Source organism: Apteryx mantelli, chromosome Z, assembly GCF_036417845.1.
Source record: "Apteryx mantelli isolate bAptMan1 chromosome Z, bAptMan1.hap1, whole genome shotgun sequence".
Classification (NCBI taxonomy): domain Eukaryota; kingdom Metazoa; phylum Chordata; class Aves; order Apterygiformes; family Apterygidae; genus Apteryx; species Apteryx mantelli.
In genome coordinates this window covers 34,453,402-34,473,410 of record NC_090020.1, presented here as the reverse complement: position 1 = coordinate 34,473,410, position 20,009 = coordinate 34,453,402, and the positions used below count along the sequence as shown (strand labels likewise).

At 34.5% G+C, this 20,009-nt stretch overlaps 1 protein-coding gene across 1 annotated transcript in view; it reads left to right on the top strand.

Annotated features, from left to right (window-relative positions):
* The window catches only part of CNTNAP4 (contactin associated protein family member 4), a 238,622-nt gene that overhangs the window by 212,186 nt on the left and 6,427 nt on the right, over positions 1-20,009 (top strand). The window contains exons 16-21 of the mRNA XM_067315163.1: positions 322-492; positions 6,008-6,226; positions 9,641-9,880; positions 11,421-11,645; positions 13,137-13,270; positions 14,376-14,463. Coding sequence (XP_067171264.1) covers positions 322-492; positions 6,008-6,226; positions 9,641-9,880; positions 11,421-11,645; positions 13,137-13,270; positions 14,376-14,463 — 1,077 coding nt within the window. The remainder of the gene's footprint in view (positions 1-321; positions 493-6,007; positions 6,227-9,640; positions 9,881-11,420; positions 11,646-13,136; positions 13,271-14,375; positions 14,464-20,009) is intronic.

Below are 20,009 nucleotides of genomic sequence, written 5' to 3'. Positions count from 1 at the left end.
TACCTTTATTTGCCTCTAAGAAGGTACATCAGGCCCTATCTGGAAAATCTAGCTGCCACTGAGATTCCCAGCCTTTTATTTTCCATTAACTGGGTTTTGGTTGAAGTGATCACTTTAACCACTCCTTCTGAAACATTTTTCTGTGTCTCCAGGAACCCCTGGTTCTTTCTACTGGCTGGATGGGAGGCGTGTGTAGACGTTAGACCTGCTGCATGTTACAACTCCTGCCTTGACCTGGCACTCTGTTTAAGTGGTTATAAAATTTAAATTGACAATATTAGATAATGCTGTGTCACTTAATTTTTTGCTCTGATTGACCAGGAGCATTTTGGAATTCAGCCTCCTTCAACACCGAGACGTCCTATCTTCATTTCCCTACCTTCCATGGGGAGCTCAGTGCAGATGTATCATTTTTCTTTAAGACTACTGCTTCCTCAGGAGTGTTTTTAGAAAACCTAGGAATTCAAGACTTCATAAGGATAGAGTTATACTGTAAGTAATGCCACTGAAGGGTTTTTTATTATTTTATTTTAGCTTTCAATTGGAGCAAATTAGAATTTAGTTTAAAGAGGGAATATTTTTAAAATGTTCTCTGGTTTTATTACTGTTGTTACTACTGTTATTGTAGCTTTTTCATTTCCAAAAATGTCCCAACTGTGTACCTGGATTTAATTTTACAAACATACCTTCAAAGAGTATTTCTGCCCCAGAGACTTCTCAGTCTAAGGACACAACAAGCAACGTGTTCAACCTGCTTGCCTGCTTCCTTCTGCTATCCCCACCAGCTTCTCTCCCTCTGAGTTTTAAGACTAGATCTTACAGGCAGATGCTGGGAGATTCACTCAGAATCAGAATGTGTGACTCACTCAGGTTCTGTAGCACCATATCCTAACTTAGGTATACTTTTTCCTATATTCGAGGTGCATATACCTTGAGTATATTCCCTTTTTTCTTTTTCTTTGTACTTTCCCAAAGTTAGTCTTCTACACATGGATAAATTTTTGCTTTAAAAGAGAAAAATAAATTGTCTCACTCAGTAATATGACTAATGTGGAATGAATGCTTTATGTTAGTTGACTTGTATTTTAGTCTTATGTTGTTCATTATTAAAAGGAGAATATTTAAAAGGACAATACAAGAGTGTTATTTCAAAAAACTCTTGTATTCATTTTAAATGGCAAATCATTTAAAAAGCCTCATACTTAACAAGCTGTCTTTGAGAGTTCTTGATAATTCTCTTTATCTTGGGATTAGAGAACTCTTCATTTTTTTACAGATCCATTATGTCAGCACACTGAAGGATTATCCTGTGAAGAAATACAAATAAATGAGTAGATACATAATACATTTCATATCATATAAAATAATGCTGTAGTAACAGTAGTGTATGTTTAGTACAAAATGAAATATTGTTTGCTTGTTTTTTGCCAAGTTTAAGATGTTACCTTATTGAAACAAAAAAGAAAACAGCCACTTTATTCTTCCAGAGGCAGTTTAATTACAGAACATTCTGTCTTAAGCTTGATGGATTTGGTTCACATTGTCTCTAACTGTAGTGCTGTATTCAAAAGATACCCTATTTTCAGTAATGGTTTTGCCATGTTTATCAACAGTATGAATTGCCTTCTGTTACAGTGTTGTGAACAGGTACAGAACATATTAGCATAATAAATTCAGTGCCACATAATACCAAAAATATGCTGGGTTAGCACTTCAATAGAGAAACCATGAAGCAATGACGATATTCTTGTGTGACAGATTATTTTCCATTCTCAAAATAAACGATTTAATCTAACCCTAGTTAGAGGAATTAGAGGAATGCCACTGAGTGGAATTAATCATTCTCCTCTGACAAAAATTTTTTATCCACATGGTTGGCAGAAGATCATATCTCTTTCCTCGTGATAATAATATGCAGACAAACCCATGTCACTGTCCCATTCAATCATAAGCATCCTTCAGCTGTATAAATTGCTATATACTTCTGTTTGTTATATGGCCTGTGCCTGGTGAGGCATGCAGAAAAGGGAAGGGCTTTGCCTTGTTGAACTGGTCTCAGCATTTAAAAAATGAAGTTTATCACATTGTTGTGTAGCATATAGACATATTTCTTTACTCCCAGAAGCATTTTAATGCATTCAATAAATAGCTTTTTTTGTAAATCATTTGCAGAATTATTTGTACTGGAGCCAGAATTATGTGTTTTCACTGAGGGTGATAACGTGCAGAAATATGCACTTTTACCACAAGTATCTATGCAAAAAAAAAAAAAAAAAAAAAAAGCAACAACAACAATTGAACCACCTTGAACATTTCTCATTGTATGGGATCTTTTATATTTCATCATCACATATTCATTTCTAATAGATGTGAATGTAAATCACCAACCTACACTTGATATACTATTAGTAGTTCCACATAAATCAATGTCTTTGATTTGTGTAATAAATAACAATAATGAAAATGTCAGTTGTCAGTATTTAAGATGAGGACATGTTAGAAATGATTTTAAACTCATTATGTGATTAATATTTGGCATTCTATACTTGCTAACACAAGTATTTTTTAGCATTTTATTGATTGTTCTCAAGCTTTAAATCTAATTCTTTTATTTATAACATAATGGTCTTTAGACATTTAAGTCTGTAGCTTTGCTGAAGCAAGAAGTGTCAAATCAAGATTCTTAATATGAAATGTGAAATTTGGTGCTGTTAAATTTTATGAACAGTTATAAACATTGCAATGCTTCTATGTATAATATTCTAATTAGCCATTGCAAGAAGGAAGATGTTCCTCCCAACTATATTTTAAAATACAAAGTAATTGAGTCATTTTGAATAAGACACGACTCTTATTTTTTTACAGAATTATAAGAAATTCAAGTTTTTATTTTCGTTTTAGTTCCTGTGATCTTCTGCAAAGTTAGTGACTTAAAGCAGCAAGGGCTAGATTCAATTCTGAGAGCTTAGGTAGCACACTCTATTAAATACTGAAGTGACCACAGGTCATATCCTCTACCCAAAAGTCTAAGTAGCTTTCTTATACTTATGAATACTCATTGAAAAATTCTTTGCTGTTTAAAAGCAATGATTTAAACAGAAATTTAGGGTGGGTCTAGAAACCCAATCATGTGTTAGTTTGGAGGGTTTCTTGCAGCTGCATTGGTACTAGTTTTCAACAGTTCAATATGGAACTGCTGTCTACCTCCTTTTGCCCAAATTTATAATGTATTGTCCAGGCTGAGAGAGATCTAATTGCTTCCTCTACAGAAAGTGCTCAGTTTTTGTTTTCTGTAGGATATTACTTGGTAATCACTTTCTGCTTCTGCATGTGATTGGTACCCTAAATGGTTGTTAATGACTGTGCTCACTGTTAGTGGTCTTAGCCACAGGCAGCCACGATCACTCTCTACGATCACCATTGACTGCATCTTCCACTCCACTTTGCCAATCTATAGCTGTGCTCTGCCTATGTTTGAGTGCACCTGGCCACTTCTCACAGGAGTCCCTGCACTATTTGGACTATGTTTGTTATAATGCAAATGCAGATAAGAGCCACAGGGCATCTTTGTCACCAGAAGAGAATTCCTCAATAAAGACTTTGCACGCTGCTCTGAAAACTGCCAGAGTGCTCTTTGCCCAATGGTCCTTTGTCCCGAGATGACAATGGAACATGGTCAACATTCTTCCACATCCTGTGGCACTCCTTCCACAGGGTTTGACCTCTACACTTACAAATGTCAAATTTCTTCCAAATTTACAGTGTAGTTGGTCTAACAGAGTTGTTTAAAGTATTATAAAATATTAATTGTTTATATTTATCCTTGGATTTGACATATTCTGTTCAATCTTAGGACACTTCAACAGATGCTGTTAGAGTCATCCTAACTCTTTGGGTCTTTTTGGATTGATTCCCTTTTTTCAAGATCCTATGATTTTTCTAGTAGTACTAACATAACTTGTTATTTCATTGGTTATTTCAAAATCTTTGTTATGTGTTGTCTTGGCTTTAAAATCTAAGCAGTCACATTGTTGATCAGATCTGTCATTCTAATATGCTATTTGATAGGCACATTCAGTAAGTTCAAAGCAGAATTTGTGTTTTCAGGCTTCACTCCAACAGTATCCAGAGGATTACAAAGACCTCCCTACAGAAGGTAACATTCAGCAGAAATTCTCCCTACCTGATCACATGGAGTTTCTGTTGCTTTTGTTCTCCTACTGTGTATGTGTTTTGGTTTTTTTCACCCTTCAGTAAGGGGAGACTGAGCTCTTAACCTTGTCCAAATGAAAGAAATTTATCCTAAAACTCATTTTACTAAGGAACTGTTATTAGGCATCTGTTATTTCTTATTATTGTAAACAGCACTGTTGATTTTTAAGCAGAAGTGATCACTGATTACAGAAGGAGTTCTGTTTAAAAATTGACTGCACGCTATGCCTTATTTATTTTGAAAGTCAAATGCTTTGTGTATTTATCATTTTATTTTTCTCTCTCAGGCTCAATTCTTGAAGCAAAATATTTAATAATAACCAAATTTGAGGTTTAAGAGATTACAAGTATATGGCATAAGTCAGTCTAAAGGTTGGCCAAAGTGGATCTAAGTGTTATAAAAAGGTTAATGTGTCTTTACAATGTGAAAAACAAATAAAACTGTTTCATTGGAATCTTATATATGTTTATTATTTCTGTAAATTCATCTTTGAAAATGTTGTTTGAAGAGGTTTGATTTCCCTTGACTACTTCTGATCATGTTGCTTTTCTCTCAGAGTTCACTGAAGTATATGGAAACCTTTCTGAGGGTTTCAGTGGATCCTTCTCAGATGTCTATTTCTTTATTTAAATCCTTAATAATTTAAATTGTTAGCAATCCCTTATTTAGGGATTTCTTCATTTAATAAGTTTGTCCTTCAGTGTGCAAAAGAAACAGTTTCATAGAGAATATTTATAATTTTCAGATTTTTTCACATATTCCTCTTATTATTATTTGACATGCAAAAATTCAACTATAATTTTTTAGGAGTATATAAATCCATACAATGTGAGAGATGCTTAGGGAATGACTCAGGTTACTTTACCACATATGCAATCTTATAAACTAACTAAGACTTTACCCTATTAGTCTGCTTGAGCAAGTAGCTTTAGAGTAGGAAATTGTATGAAAGAATGGATATATGACCAGTCCATTCATATCAAGCAGGCCTGTCTTCTGCCTAAGAGCAGCATCACAGAAGTTGCGTCGCATTCTGCAGCATCTCAGCAGAATGCTGAAAACACAACTCTCTTCAAGCAGCAGTTCAACAAGTTTTTGACTTTTGGTGTTCTGACAACCTATATAGCCATTCTGGACATGAAATTAACCTATCCCTTAAATGAGATCCCATTTTGAAATTTGAACATCTCACAAAAAGAAGTCAAATGACATTAGATACATTATGGAACAAAACTGTTCTTTTGAAAAAGTTGCTTTACGGATTTGGAAAATAAGTTGCATTTGTTTCAATAGACAGATATTTCCTTTTATCCAGTGTACATGCTTGCTAGAGCAAAATTTGCCCTCTGATAGTTGTAGAAATTATGTAAATAAATAACAAATAAAAAGAGCAGGTAGAAAAGATTGATTGGATTATAATAGTGATAAAAGAAATTTAAAGTTATCAATGGTAATCAATTAACATGTAAGCAGGAGGTGATTTTTATCCAAACTGAAAAATAATGAAGCTAGCACTTTCACTGTTTCTTGACTTGGTGTCTAGGAGGCCACAAACAGCTTGATTTCCATTCTTTTGCTAAATCATTGTTCTCAGTGTCAGTGAATGTGAAGAATGAACTTTATGGATAGGTCCCCTTAAGTCAAGTTTTGCTCTAAAATGAATACTTTTATCCCATGATAGCCAGAGGAAATAGTAGGCTAGATATCTTAAAAGAGTTGACATTTAATGATTTTTTGTGACTCAATTAACTATGAAATAATTTGAATAAACTGTCACTGCTGTCCTCTTTGTAGCTCCATCTGAAGTGGTTTTTTCATTTGATGTTGGAAATGGACCTAGTGAAGTTATAGTGCAATCACTCACTTCCTTAAATGACAACCAGTGGCATTATGTGAAGGCTGAACGAAACATCAAAGAGGCATCCTTACAAGTAGATCAGCTTCCTCAAAAGTCTCAAGCTGCTCCACCTAATGGACATATTCGCTTGCAACTCAACAGCCAGCTTTTTGTAGGTAGGCACTTATTTCACAGATTTTTTATGAAAACTTTTTTTTTTTTTTAAGTAACTGAGCCAGTAGTTATTACTAGATAAGCTTTCAATTACACTATCCTTTTTTTGAGATTTGTTTGAAGAACAACTAAAGGATCTACTCCTCTGGTCTTTATTAATACATTTAATAAAATGTTCAGATTGTGTTTACTTAATATTGGAAATGAGAAAAAGGGACTGTTATTTGCTTTCACAGAACCATGAGTAATCCAGTTCTACAGTCTGTTCTAACTAAACTATGAAAAATTCAAATGAGGAAGTTTACCTGAGCAATCCTGGCTTTGTACTTTAGCATATGTGACATTAATGTATTTACATAAGCTACTGGAAAAGGAGAAATAGTATAACCAAAAATTAATGCTTATTTAAAATAGTGGATAGGTGTTATGTATATGATAGTGTTCTCACTGTAATATTGGCATAGTATTTATTCATGTTTCTGGTGCACTCATATAGCATACACTCTAAGGGCATATAAAGACTGCCTTACCTTTAACCATGCCAATAATATAGTTAGATCTAGTCTGAGACATGCTGTACTAAATGAACTTATTTTTCATTTGCTGGGCACTGGGGACGAGGGCAGTTAAGGGTAAGAGTGTTATGAAATTGTAGCTAAAGAAGCTGTGTGTCCTTAAGAAAAATTTAAATGGAGAGGGAACCCTAGTACACTCAGACTGGAATTTTGAACTATGTCTCAAAAAAGCCTCAAGAGAAGGAGATGAAACCAAATTTTGGAAAATTTTGCATTTTTGTTATGGAGGAGGATTCTGTAACAAAGAAGATATCCAAGATATGAGCTATAGTGGAGTTAGGAAAAGTCCTAAAGTTAGTTTATATTCACAGTAACGGACTAGTATATTTAATGGAGGGAACAGGAGATTTCTGTTTAATATCCTTCAATAAGTTATACGGTTATCCTTTTATTTGTCTTACCATATAACTACTGTTATGTGAACAGCTAAAACTACATCGGTTTGAATATGCAAGGTCTGGTCTTTAAACCACTTCTAAGAAACAGTCTAATTCTGCAGATTTTCTCAGGTATTTTGGCACTTAGAATTTAGGAAAAGATTTACGGCAATATAAAGTTACTTGCTACAGTGAGCTAATCTCTAGCTTTACTAGCTCTTTTCCCAGAAGATCTAAAACTGTACTAAGCTGTATTCATGATTTCACTTTCCAGTAATCTTTTTCTGAAGTATAACAGTTTGCAATGCCAGTGAACTTATATACATTCATCTCCCATATGGAGAGGTGGCAATTTAAAAATTGGTTTGACTTTCATCTGCAAGCAAGCCGTCTAGCTTGTTTTCTTCAGATATTGTTCAAGTTGAATAATTTGTATTAGAAGAGTGTTTCTGTTGTTTTGCTTCTGGTGGTTTTTTCCTCTTTAAAAATTTCTTAAAATGCTGGGATTAAAATGAAATATCACAGTATCCCACTGCATACCTTGAAATTCTTCAAAGGTTTGTACAATTACTTTGAAATAATTTGGAGCAGAACTGATAAAAGTGATATTTGTTTAATTTTATTATGTAAAAATAGCATATTTGAAGTTTGACATAACAAATGACAGTGATTATTTGACCCATTTGTGCCAATGTATTTCTTGAATATAATTTGTAAAGGTTTATTACTTCTTCAGCAGTTTTCTTTTGAGTAATCTCTTTGTTTCTGCAATTGTATTACTGTTTTGTGGATCAGTGTGGATTTCGAGTTTATTTTGCTTATGAGTTAAACCAGTCTGTTGTCTATATATATATATATATATATATATAAAAAACTTTTTAATAACTGCCAACTATTTATAAGATATATTTTAATTTTCAACTCTTTAGTCAAATCTAATTTTCTTCAGTGGAGAGAGTCATCAGACTTACTGTTTGACTACTTCTACTTACAGTCGACTGGTCATTCATTACTCTGTGCTCAGACTTGTCTGCTCAAGCTAGTGAAAGCGTCTAAGGAACATGAAACGTATAGAGTGTCATAGCGTTACATAGCATTAGCAGAGACACATTTTATTTAAATATCATCTTGTTTGCCTAGTAACTGCCATAGTTACCTATCAGTCACTTACTAACTTACTAGAACTGTGATTTCTTCAGGCTAACACACTCTTGATTTCCTTGCTAAATGTAAATACTCTGGTTTTCCAAAAACTATCAATAAAAGCCTAAAGCTGCCAACAAAATGCTAATTTTAGCAGAGGCAACATAAAGAAAACTTTCTCATTGTTTTGTGGTTTTGTGCTATTTTATCTGTGAAAAACTTAACAGCTACATCAAGGTACCAAGTACCAATAAAATTGGTACTCTAGTATGTGTAAATGTAATATGCTAATAAACAAATCTATGCCCCACAGACCTTATGGTGTTTAGAAGATTAATATAGAGAAGTTAGAACACACATACATTAAAAAATCTGGAAAAGAACAGTTTGTCCTCTTTCTTTTTACCTCATATGTTGTGGTCCCTAGAACTGCAACTTTCACAAGGTTTAAGATATTAAGGCAGTAAAGCATTATCATTCCCATTTTGTAACGAGAAGCTGAGGAACAGAGAAATTAAGGCTAGGTCTGTCTTGCAAGGTATACACTGCAGGCTGAAGAGCACATTTCAGCACACCAGTTCAGTAAACTATCCGCCTTTCTTTTGCCGAATCTGAATATTACTTTGTCAAGGTAGAGGAAAGACTGGGATATCTTCTGGAAGGAATTGGCTGAAGTGGCCACACTGCATCATATGGGCCCAGACCTTCCTATTTCGTAGATGAGAGCTTGGCTCTCGGAGATGAGCATGCTAAAGCTCTTCCTCCTTTAAAGGTGTTTCAAGTTCAGCAACAATTCCTGTAGATCACGTACTAGCATTTGAACAAGATGGGCAAACTCAGACTAGCAGGCAGAGCCAAATCTTCTCCTAGGTGACAACGTACAAACATATACTAAATAACTTTCCCAAAATCGTTGAGGAGGTAGAACCATCTAGGATCTCATGTTAATGTCCCAACCATGGGAACTCCCTTCCACAGTCAGAGTTCATCTGTCCTTCTTCTCCCTCTCCATCTCCTCTTCCTCTCCTCTTTCTAAAAAAACCCCTAATTTCTGGATGTGATTCCTTCATGAATTAACAGAACTACACATCATTGCTTGGTATCTTTACTGTGCAAAATACTTGTTTTCCATTAAAAGTTTCAAGAGTTCACTGTAATTACTTGACAAATAAGTAATCAGATATGCTTTTAGAGCTATTTATAAATATTTTCACATGTTTAGGCATGTATCTTAGAAACTCATAATGGACTGTAAAACATAAAGAGTTTTTTACACATCAATTCTTTTCAGTTTTTAAAAGTTCATATGAATCTATTTCAGGTGGGACAGCATCCAGGCAGAAAGGATTTTTGGGATGCATTCGTTCTTTACACTTAAATGGAATAGCCCTTGACCTGGAAGAGAGAGCGAAGATAACGCCAGGAGTTGAACCAGGCTGTCCCGGACATTGTAGCAGCTATGGTAACCTGTGTCACAACGGAGGAAAATGTAAAGAGAAATACAGTGGATTCTCTTGTGACTGCACTTTCTCTGCTTACGCTGGGCCATTCTGTAAGAAAGGCAAGCATGTCTTTTAGTTTTATAAATTATTAAGAATAGAACCATACAGTCTAGAACAAGATCTTTACTACCTTTTAAAGATGTGCCTAAATACTTGCAAAATATTTATGAGTGAGTTTAACTTAGTGTAGAGAAACATTTAGCTGAATTTCTTCAGTAACTGTTGCTACCTTTAACACCGACATGAATCTTCCAGAGAGGTACACTCAAGACATACCATTTAAAGCAGACACCACACTCTCCAAGAGGAACAGCATCTTTTCTGTAATGTTGTGCAATGGTTCTGAAACTTTTATATTATACTACGATTATCAATACTTTCAGATTTCTCTTTCAAGTCTTAATTTCAAAACTAGGACTAAACTTGGAAAACAAACCAAGAAGCAGAAAATCCCCAAAGTGTTTTTTACTCTAAGAGATAAGTGAGATCATGGGAAATAGGACTGAGCTCATCCTACCAGTTATTTTAAAAGAACTCTTTGCTATGGTGTTTTATTGGTGAGTGATCACAAGTCACTGAGTTTGACTTTAAGAGTGGAAATTCATCTAGAACTTTTAGTATTTGCAAATAATTATTGTCTGCTAAAAACAGCTTGCTACCTTCATGTATTAAATGCATTCTGTGAAGTACTGAGCAGCTTAAATGCCGTAACTCCTTGTTCCTGTAAATCAGTGAGCAAGGCATTGATCCAGCCATTGAAAAACCCCAGCTGCCACCACAAGGATATAGGACTCATGTGAAGTCCCTCCTTATCTATTACTGTGGAGCTAATGCCACTCACTGAGAAATGGAACTTTCCTCCTCCCCAACAAACAGCAAAAGAGACCTGATGGTCATACATGCTGTTTATTATTCTGGAGTGCCTGAGCGGGCTCTGTAGCTGAAAGTGAGGGGTCACCTATACTAATAACTTTCAGTCACTCTCTATCAATATACTGAGTCAGATTACAATAATTTCCCAAAGGTTTTGTAAGTGTGGAGGCTGTGTGCAAAAACAATATAGTCCAAGACAGTGACTTTTAGCAGAAAACCTTTGTGAGGAGACACAGACATAGAGACCCTCTATGAGTGACTCTTCTGTGAGAAGACCATAACCTGGTTTGTATTCCCCCTTTCCTTTCTCCCATCTGACCTGTCTCTATCCCATCACCCAGTGTTTCAGGCATGGCCAAGGTTAGTCAGTATATTCATGCTTATACCTTGTACCCATTTCTCTGCAGGAACACTATACCAAGGCGAGAGGACATATGCACTTGAGGATATGGATAAACAGAAAAAAAACAGAAGGCACATTCAAAACCAGACTAAAAGAAACACATCTTCATTCAACAGATAGATAATCTGCTTATTTAGCTGGCCTTTTGGTCCAGGATGAGACTTATTATTCTTTACAGTCCTGAATAGTAGTGCCATTAATATTTCTTTTTCAACTTTACCACTATAGCTAAGAATACTTTTTATTCTTTCTGTGGTGGAAAAAGAAAAAAGCCTTACTGTTGTTTTGCATGGTATTTAAAACTGAATTACCTGTTGTTTCAGAGATCTCTGCCTCTTTTGGGACTGGCACTTCTGTGACATACAATTTTCAAGAATACTACCCCTTAGCTAAAAATTCCAGTTCTCACGCTTCTTCTTTCTATGCTGACATGACACTGAACAGGGAGGCAATTACATTTACCTTCCGAACAACACGGACGCCAAGCTTGCTGCTTTATGTCAGCTCCTTCTACAAGGAATATCTCTCGGTCATTCTCACCAAAAACGGTGAGTGTTCAGCTAGACTGTCTAGAAACACTAATGAACCTCACAGCTGCCAGCCCAGATTCATTGTTTCCCAGACCTGAACCACAAACGAAGCATTGTCCTGTTGCTGCTTTAGATGGTGGATTTATTTTTCAGCTGTACCAAGCAATGCTTTCCACCTGAAAATTGCTGCAGCCGTACTCTATTATTCCCTCCTACCATCATTCAAATTTTTACTTTTTTTTTTAAATCCTGTCAGCAAAAATGATTATTTCTGGAAATCCTTTAGAAATGCAGTAGAATATTTCAGATTACCTTTTTTGCAAGTTTCAAAATTGAGACTCAAAATATGTCTGCTGTGTCCATTACACATACAAAGTATAAAGTGCCAAATATTTATGATAAAAAATGAAATGAAGTACTTTTTGAAACTGTATTGTCCATTTTCCAAATTAGTCACAGGCCATTTTGCTCAGCTATTGCTGCAGCCTAATTGTATTCCTGGTGAAAATACACATAACGTAATTGGTGTGAGATGACCTGTGTCCATTTTAGCTGAGCACGAAATTTTGTTCAGTCTTTGTTTTCCATTCTTTCCTCTTGTCTTCTAATTTCTGAATGCATGTTTTCCTTGTCTTACATCTGGCTAAAATCTTCATTTTTTAAATTAAAGTGAAATTAGACTAAGTCAAATCCTTGGGTTTGTCCCAGAAGGTTTTAGCCAGTTCTGACCATTCCAGTCACACTTGTCATATGCTGAAAGGGACTGTGTATTTTCTGGGTATACATTTGGATGCAGAATAATACTGGGATGTCTTCCCCATCACGTGAGGTGGAACATGCTTTACTCATGACAGGCCCAGCTCTGCCTGTGTTTTCTTATAGTAATCTATGGGTCTTGCTTTCCACTAGAAAAGTAGAAAGTTGTCCATCTATGACTGATAGGAAGTCTCTGAGAAGTAAACCACTGTGCTTCTGCTCTGGTGTGGAATAGTCTATACAAGGTCATATGTGCTATATGTGTAGGGGCAGTATACTAAGAGTTAACAGAGAGAAATAGAAAGTAAGATAGAAACTATTTGTCAACTGGTCAGAGAATTAAACGTCTGAAGAGTGTAAACATTATGCAAGAACAGTGCTATTAAGGTAAAAAGATGAGTTTTATATGATGTCAGATTGATATGAGCTACCAGACCAACTCTTTCTGAGCTGAATTTTAAAAATACATAAATAAATTGCTGCACATTTTTAGTCTTTAACTCATTATCCAGATTTGTCACAGTTTATGGTTATCTTTGTTATTACTTCCCGCTTCCAATATTTCTATTTATTTTCCTGTTGCATTCTTTCATTTCTCACTTATGTCAATTTCTACTAGTTAAGCTGATCCCTCAAATAAATCAGATATTTGTCTTCCTCTACAAATGCGCATGTGAAAGAGGAAGAATTATGTATTACCTACACCATCTGTTTTGTACATAGTTTATGATACCATTTTATCAATCCCTGCAGGAAGTTTACAGATCAGGTATAAGCTAGATAGCCATCAAGATCCTGATGTCTTCAACATCAATTTCAAAAGCCTGGCTGATGGACAGCTGCAACATGTGAAGATTAACAGAGAGGAAGAAATACTCTTTGTAGAGGTAATTCAGTTAAACAAAAAAAGTGGATTGTCATCAAAGAGTACAAGATCCAAAGTAAAATGAAATAAAAAGTTACAATAAAACAAGTACCCCAAAATAAACTGTGTTTTAATAGCTCAGGTAAATAAAGTGAAGCATAGAAGACTCATGCTGAGCCTCAGTGTAAGTCTCAATTAGACAATCTCTTTGATGTCTATCTTTTCTATTAAAAAGTCAGTTTTCTATTATAAAGGTCAGTTCCTCCTCATCATTCTATATGAGAATACAATTAATTTTTTTATGGCTAAACCTTCATAATTTGTAAAATGAGGATGACTTCTTGTTTGGGGTCTTGTGTTTTGTTTTTTTTCCTTCAAACAAAGTATCAAACAACAATTCAGACACTTTACCACTTAGGTTATAATTTAAGCTTGCTTGTCTAATTCTCACAGGTCTCTTTTACATTAAAGGAATATGAACATTAAGGAAAAAATATCAAGAAAAAGTGGATTTGGGTTTTCCATTATTTTTGATGAAATTGGATGATAAGATAGAAATATTTAATATGCTACCTCTAGATACTAATTTATAAAAAGCTTTAACTTTAAGTTAAATGCTAAAAAACATGAATGTTAGAAATTAGTGCTTTGGGGCAAGATCTGAATTTGCATAAGTATGCGCTGGTATAAGGCTTGAAGGCAAATTGTTCTAGAGGGACTATGGGGGCAGAGCATTTACAGTATAGTATTTAATCTTTAATTATGTACTGTTTATTATTACTATTATGTAATGTTGAATGCCTTTTTTTTAATGAGAAGAGCCTTTTTTGTGTTTTCAGAGGTTTAGCAGTTTTATTCATCCTATAGATAACTAAGAAGGAACCATACAAATCAATAAGATAAATAATGGTTTTACTAAGTGGGATGCCTAGGAAGTTTCACAGTCATAATCAGTGATCTGAGGAAGCTGGTCATCAATTTGTTGATTAGTTTTTATGGTACAATTAACAAAGGTTTCCCTCAGCTCTTTCTATTTTTAACCTTCATCTTCTCTCTTTTCTACAAGCTCAAGCTTTCACTAATATCTTTTCCACTATTCTACATTTTTTCACTGAACCATTCTGCAGGTTAACCAGAATGAAAGAATGAAATTTATTCTGTCTTCAGGCACAGAATTCAATGCAATCAAGTCCCTCACACTTGGCAAAATTTTAGGTAAGTTGAATGTCACATGAATTTCAAAATATCATCATGGCACATAAAAAGTAATAACCCTAATCTCACTGAGACATGCATTGTCTTGGATTTAATTAGACACTGATTGACAATTAGGGTAGAAACTTCAGTCCTGTCAAAGTGCAAATATAATCATGTGAAGTGCTTCCTGAAAAATGAGCAAGTGGGTTCCATCAAAAATAATTTCACATTTATCTCTCTCATTTTGCAATCAAGCATTAGGAAACACAACATTTTTCTTACTCTCAATAAAAATTAAATCACTATCAAATCATACACAAAGACCACAGAGTGGTATTAATCAGGTACCATATCTGAGAAACTTTCTGTGATTAGATTTTGGAGGAAACAGTTAGGGTTAAAGTAGTGTAAGAAAAAAACGTGTTGGAGTTATATTTTTAAAACAAATTAAGCTATGGCAAAATATTTTGTCTAGTGACAAAAGTCTAGTTGATTTATCACAAGCTGCCTGTCTGTAATGATCAAAGTCTAATTTACCTATCTGCAACTGCCATTCTTTCAATTATGTTAAAATAAAATAGGCTGAACTAGAATTCTCAAGATCTTTTTATTTTCATATTTGTCATATTGGGAAACCTCAGTGATAGAGTAAGGTGTGGTGCTGGTGAAAACTTGCAGGAAATTTTATTTCTCCTTCCTGTAAAGTGATTTAAAATTTGTGTTGTTACATTTCAGTATCAAGTAAAGGTTCTTTTGCATGTTCTTGCTCTAATAGCAGTTTTTGTTGCAACAGTGTGAAAACAGAGCTGTAAAGCCTGGCATAGTCTGTGGTGCACACTGACTAATGCTGCACTGACCTTTTCACTGTTTTGCAGTTAAGGCTGATTATTTTCATCCCTCCATGTTTAGTCTTAAGGGAAGTATAGAATAAATGGGTCTGCCAAAATACTGGTTACTGGAAAAGATCATACATAGGTTTACAGAACTTAAAGGTTTAGGATTTTATATGACATACTGGTTGTTATCATCACTGTCAGCAACTCTGTTTATTTTTAATATAGAAAATATTTTTAACAAAAATTATGGCACCTTTTTCCAAAACAAGACTGGAAAATGACCTGCCTCCCTTGATCTCTCTTTGGTGCTTGACCATTTAGCCAGTGAACTGCCTGCAGGAGAGTGATGGTTTCTCATTCTTTTAAAATCCCTTTAAGTAAGCTAAAGTGTTAACAAAGGCTTTTTGTAGGAATAAATTCAGAAAACATAGAAGAAATTGAGTTTTCCTCTCAAATTGGTATAGATGTTGTATTATTTTATCTTACTTCCTTATGCTTATGGGAAATATTTACATGTTTTATACAATACCTAGCCTAAAAGAGAAGTTCTAAAAAGTGTTTCTGAACATTCAGTTTTATATGGTTTAGTTTAGAGGAATTTTACTACTATGTACCTGAGGTGTGCCTCCAGGATCTATATATCTACCACTTGTGGTATAGTACCTTTGGGAATACTATAACAGCTTTGGAAAATCAATGTTTCTGCCATTGTAACAGACTCAGAAATACTGTCCTGAGTATGAAAGTAGAAAACTGCTGTTTTTCCATAAAATCTCCTGTTGACGAGTAAAGCATTATCTAAAAATGTCCTTCAGGCCACTGGATTAGAGGCAATAAATCTGGGGCTGCGTCTGTCTGACCTGTACCACATTCAAATCATACAAAAGCTGCACAAAAGGTGCATGCAGATCGTCTTCGCCTCTGTTCTGAGTAAAACGAGAGTTTAATTCTCTCTGTCTCACATATGTGTGCACATGTGCACACACATCAGTTCCCAAAGCAGCCTCTCCTACATGTAATCTTGGCTGGAAAAAAGGGTTTCATAATACTTTCAGGCTCACAGAATATTCATAGTTTCCAAACAGATGCATAATTAAGATGACATCTGACATATCATTGTTTTGAAAAGCAGATATGTAGACAAAGTATTTGTGAGAGATCTGAATGTGACATTTCAGGTGTAAATAATTTAATGGCTCATACAACAGGTGGCTGTGTTTTTCAGTTCTAAGACTGATATCTAGAAGACATGAAAGGATTGTTTTGAACATATAATAAAATGTATTCAATGATTTTTTTTTTATATTTCCAGTAACAGAGTACTGATGGGAATTACCTTAAAATGAATTAAATAATAAAATTTAAAGATCACATTTATAAGGTTTTTTAAAAATCCTAATTTTCACATAGTTGTGATTTTTTGGAAGAAAACTAGTCTATTTGATCTGTTTTCTGACTGGAAAAGTAATTAAAGACTTCTAACACAAACAAATGTATATTAATTTTGAAAACTAGAAATTGCTTTTATAGAACACAAAGTCCAGCAAAGAACTAGTATGTAGATATGCACAGAGAGAGAATGGAAAAGACGATCATAATTTTAAGCATATGTATAAAGCAGTATTAGCTGAAATATAAACCTTTAGATGAAAATTGTTGAAAATGTGTTTAAAAATAAATCAATAATAAAATTGAAACAAGCATTGATAATATTTTGGAATGTATTATTCTATCCCAATCACACTCACATAAGGGCAATATCACAATGAACAATACAGAAGTAACGGATTTGACTTCTTTGTTATGAAATTTCTTATCAAAGCTTACATAATTTTACTTAAAAATATATTTGATCCAATATAATGAAATGTACATTTTCAGGAAAATAGCAGTCTCTTTTGATCAGTAATTTAAATTAAAGACCAATGTTGTCTCTGCCAAAAAAAACCACATTGTTATAAAAGTCCAGAGATGGTCATTTCTTTGGTTATATGATTGCTTTGCATCATCAGAGTAGTGTGAGGCATGGAGTTACAAAGACCTTGGGGGCATTCAGCTCAATTTGACTCTGTCCTGAGGAAAAAATATGCTGTACTGGTCTCCCTTTTAAAGGGGGATGTTGCTGAAGAGCTGCTGTTTCTTTTATAGATGTGACTACTCTGGGTCTGATTCTCGTGAAGTCCTGCAGTCTAGAAATGGGAGGGGATCCTGTGAAGAGAGTAGAAACAAGATGTTTAAACAAAGGAAGAAGTACCAAAATAGGAAACCATTATTTACTTCTCATACTTTGAAATGTTGGTCAGTCAAAAACTGACAAGTTGTCAGAAAGCTATGGATTTTCTAAGAGTCATCTTCAGTTGAAGAGGTGCTCGGTCTGAACTCTTCTGCAGTTATATATAGGCCAAGTTTTTGTTAAAAGCAAATCTGAGAGTCAGTTACTTAACTAATTTTGAATTCCCAGAAAAAAATATCAGTGGTCTCTCTCATTTCCCCAAACCTAAGTTTTCCAGGTTAAAGACCCTTGAATTTCGCTTTATGTAACATGGTGACAAAATAGGCCGGGAGCTAAAGGATGTTGGGACTCAGCTAAATACATGAAGGACAAATTGTGAAGGAAAGGAGAAGAAAGCACATTCAGCCACCCAGTTTGCAGGATGAAAGCCAAAAGGGCTTCTTACAGTTTTTCCCCTTCAAAGGTACTCCCTCTCAAAGCAACCCACACTGCAGGAAGGCTAGAGAAGCCTCTCTTCTTATGGTAACCTGCTGATAAAGTAATTTACTTCAGCTGAGTAAAGACATATTTGGCCACGACAAAGCAACCTAGCCAGGCCAGCAGGAGAGCGGACAGCCCTGGGAGATGTTCTTCTTAGGGGACAGCAGTTAATCTTTCCCTGCCAACTAAGATAAGGATATGTTTTCAGCAAGCTTTACTTGGATCTGATTTATATGCAGAGTTTAACAACTTAAGAGAGTGCATGATTTTAAGCCAATTTAGTTAAACCAAGGCATGACCCTGAGTATGGACACCTCAAGCAATGTAAAAGTGGTTATTTTAATAATAAATAAAAAGAAAGTTTCACTAGACTGTTAAACAAAAGTTCTAAGTTAAACCAATAAAATAATTTTAAACTGATCTCTTCAAGGATATTTTGTACCCACATTTAAAATGTGATTTCTGTGTATTAAAACTGTTCATATCTATTTATAGTCAATTTGTCCTTTTTCGTATCAGTTTACTTGTCTCTGCAATACATACAAGACTATTTAACTTACTTATGGGAATATTGTTGAGGATAATTAATAACTGTACAGCTTGCTTAAGAAAGAAGAAGTAATTATTAGTTTTTATTGATAAAGGAGTGATGGAATTGCAAAACTCTCACTGTGCTCCACTGATATGTAAAATATATGATAATTCAAATTGTTAATTTAAAATCAGCCTTTTAAAACAATAATGTCTGGGTACTCCTACACAAGTGCCGAAGTGAAGCGCATGCTAATTAACAGTTGCTTTGAAAAGTCCCATTTCCCTTAGAGCAATTTTTTGTTACTATTTGGGAATTCAAATAGTAAGAAGAGAGCAAAATTTAGTCTTTTAAAGGTGGATTAGAAAAGCTTTTAATATATGCTTTTGGTGTAAAATATGCATTTTCTACACAGCTGCTTTAATTTAATGTACACATAAATGTAGTCCAGCAAGTTCATGAGAGGGATATTTTAAAACCTGGTTTTTTTTTTCATCAGACTTTTAATTTAGTCAACCAAACTTGTCTAGGCATACTTCCAATAAAGAAGCTTTTCAGGGCAATCATTTGGGGAAACAGAATGTTTCCACAGTCTTAAAATCTTGGATGAAATGCCAGTATTTAAAAATCAATATTCAGAGATTTAGCCAAGATACTTTAATTTGATGAAATAATTCTGTTTGCAAATATTTGCCTTCTAATGTTTAAAATAAAACATTAAAAAATGAAACATTAAAATATTTTTTTTTCTAGTCACTCTCAGCAATGTGGCAAATGACAGCTCCAGAAATAACACCTACTTGTAACTCCTGACTGCTGGATTTTTAAAAGTCTCAGTGGCAAATCTCTCTCTTTTTTTTTTTTTTGGTATTTCCTGTTAGTTAAATTGCTTTCTTTACTGGCCTTTTTTTCAGTAGTAAACTAACTGGTAACAAGTTAATGAAAAGGGCCCTGAACTGGTTTGGAATATTTTTAAAGGATATACTTCTGCACACAAAAGTCCACAGTTCAGAAAACTGATTATTTAATGAGGTATTTTTAGCAGATTTTCCTCAAATCAGCTACTTTCTAATTAAAACCACCAGCAACAACATACCAAAACATGTAAACTTTCTGATCCACATGTGGATTTTTTTTTTTTGGCCAAAACACTTTATCTCCTCCTGATGTCTCCTGAACAGTTTGATCTAAACCTAAACTTCAGTAAAATAATCTTGCATTTCTTCATGTTCTAAAAAAGTTACAGTGTGTAGGGGCACTGCATTTACCTGGTCACACAATTACTGCAGAAACAAAATCCAAATGTGATTGAAGTCAGTGGGTGCGTCGATATAGTTACTCTTGACTGTAATAAACACTTCTAATGCAAAAAACATGGCCGTAATAAAATGTATGTACCAACACAGGACTGTTGTACAAATGCAGGATTTCATGACAGCCCATTCTGAGTACACCATTAGCATCTCCAGCTGACAATTGAACT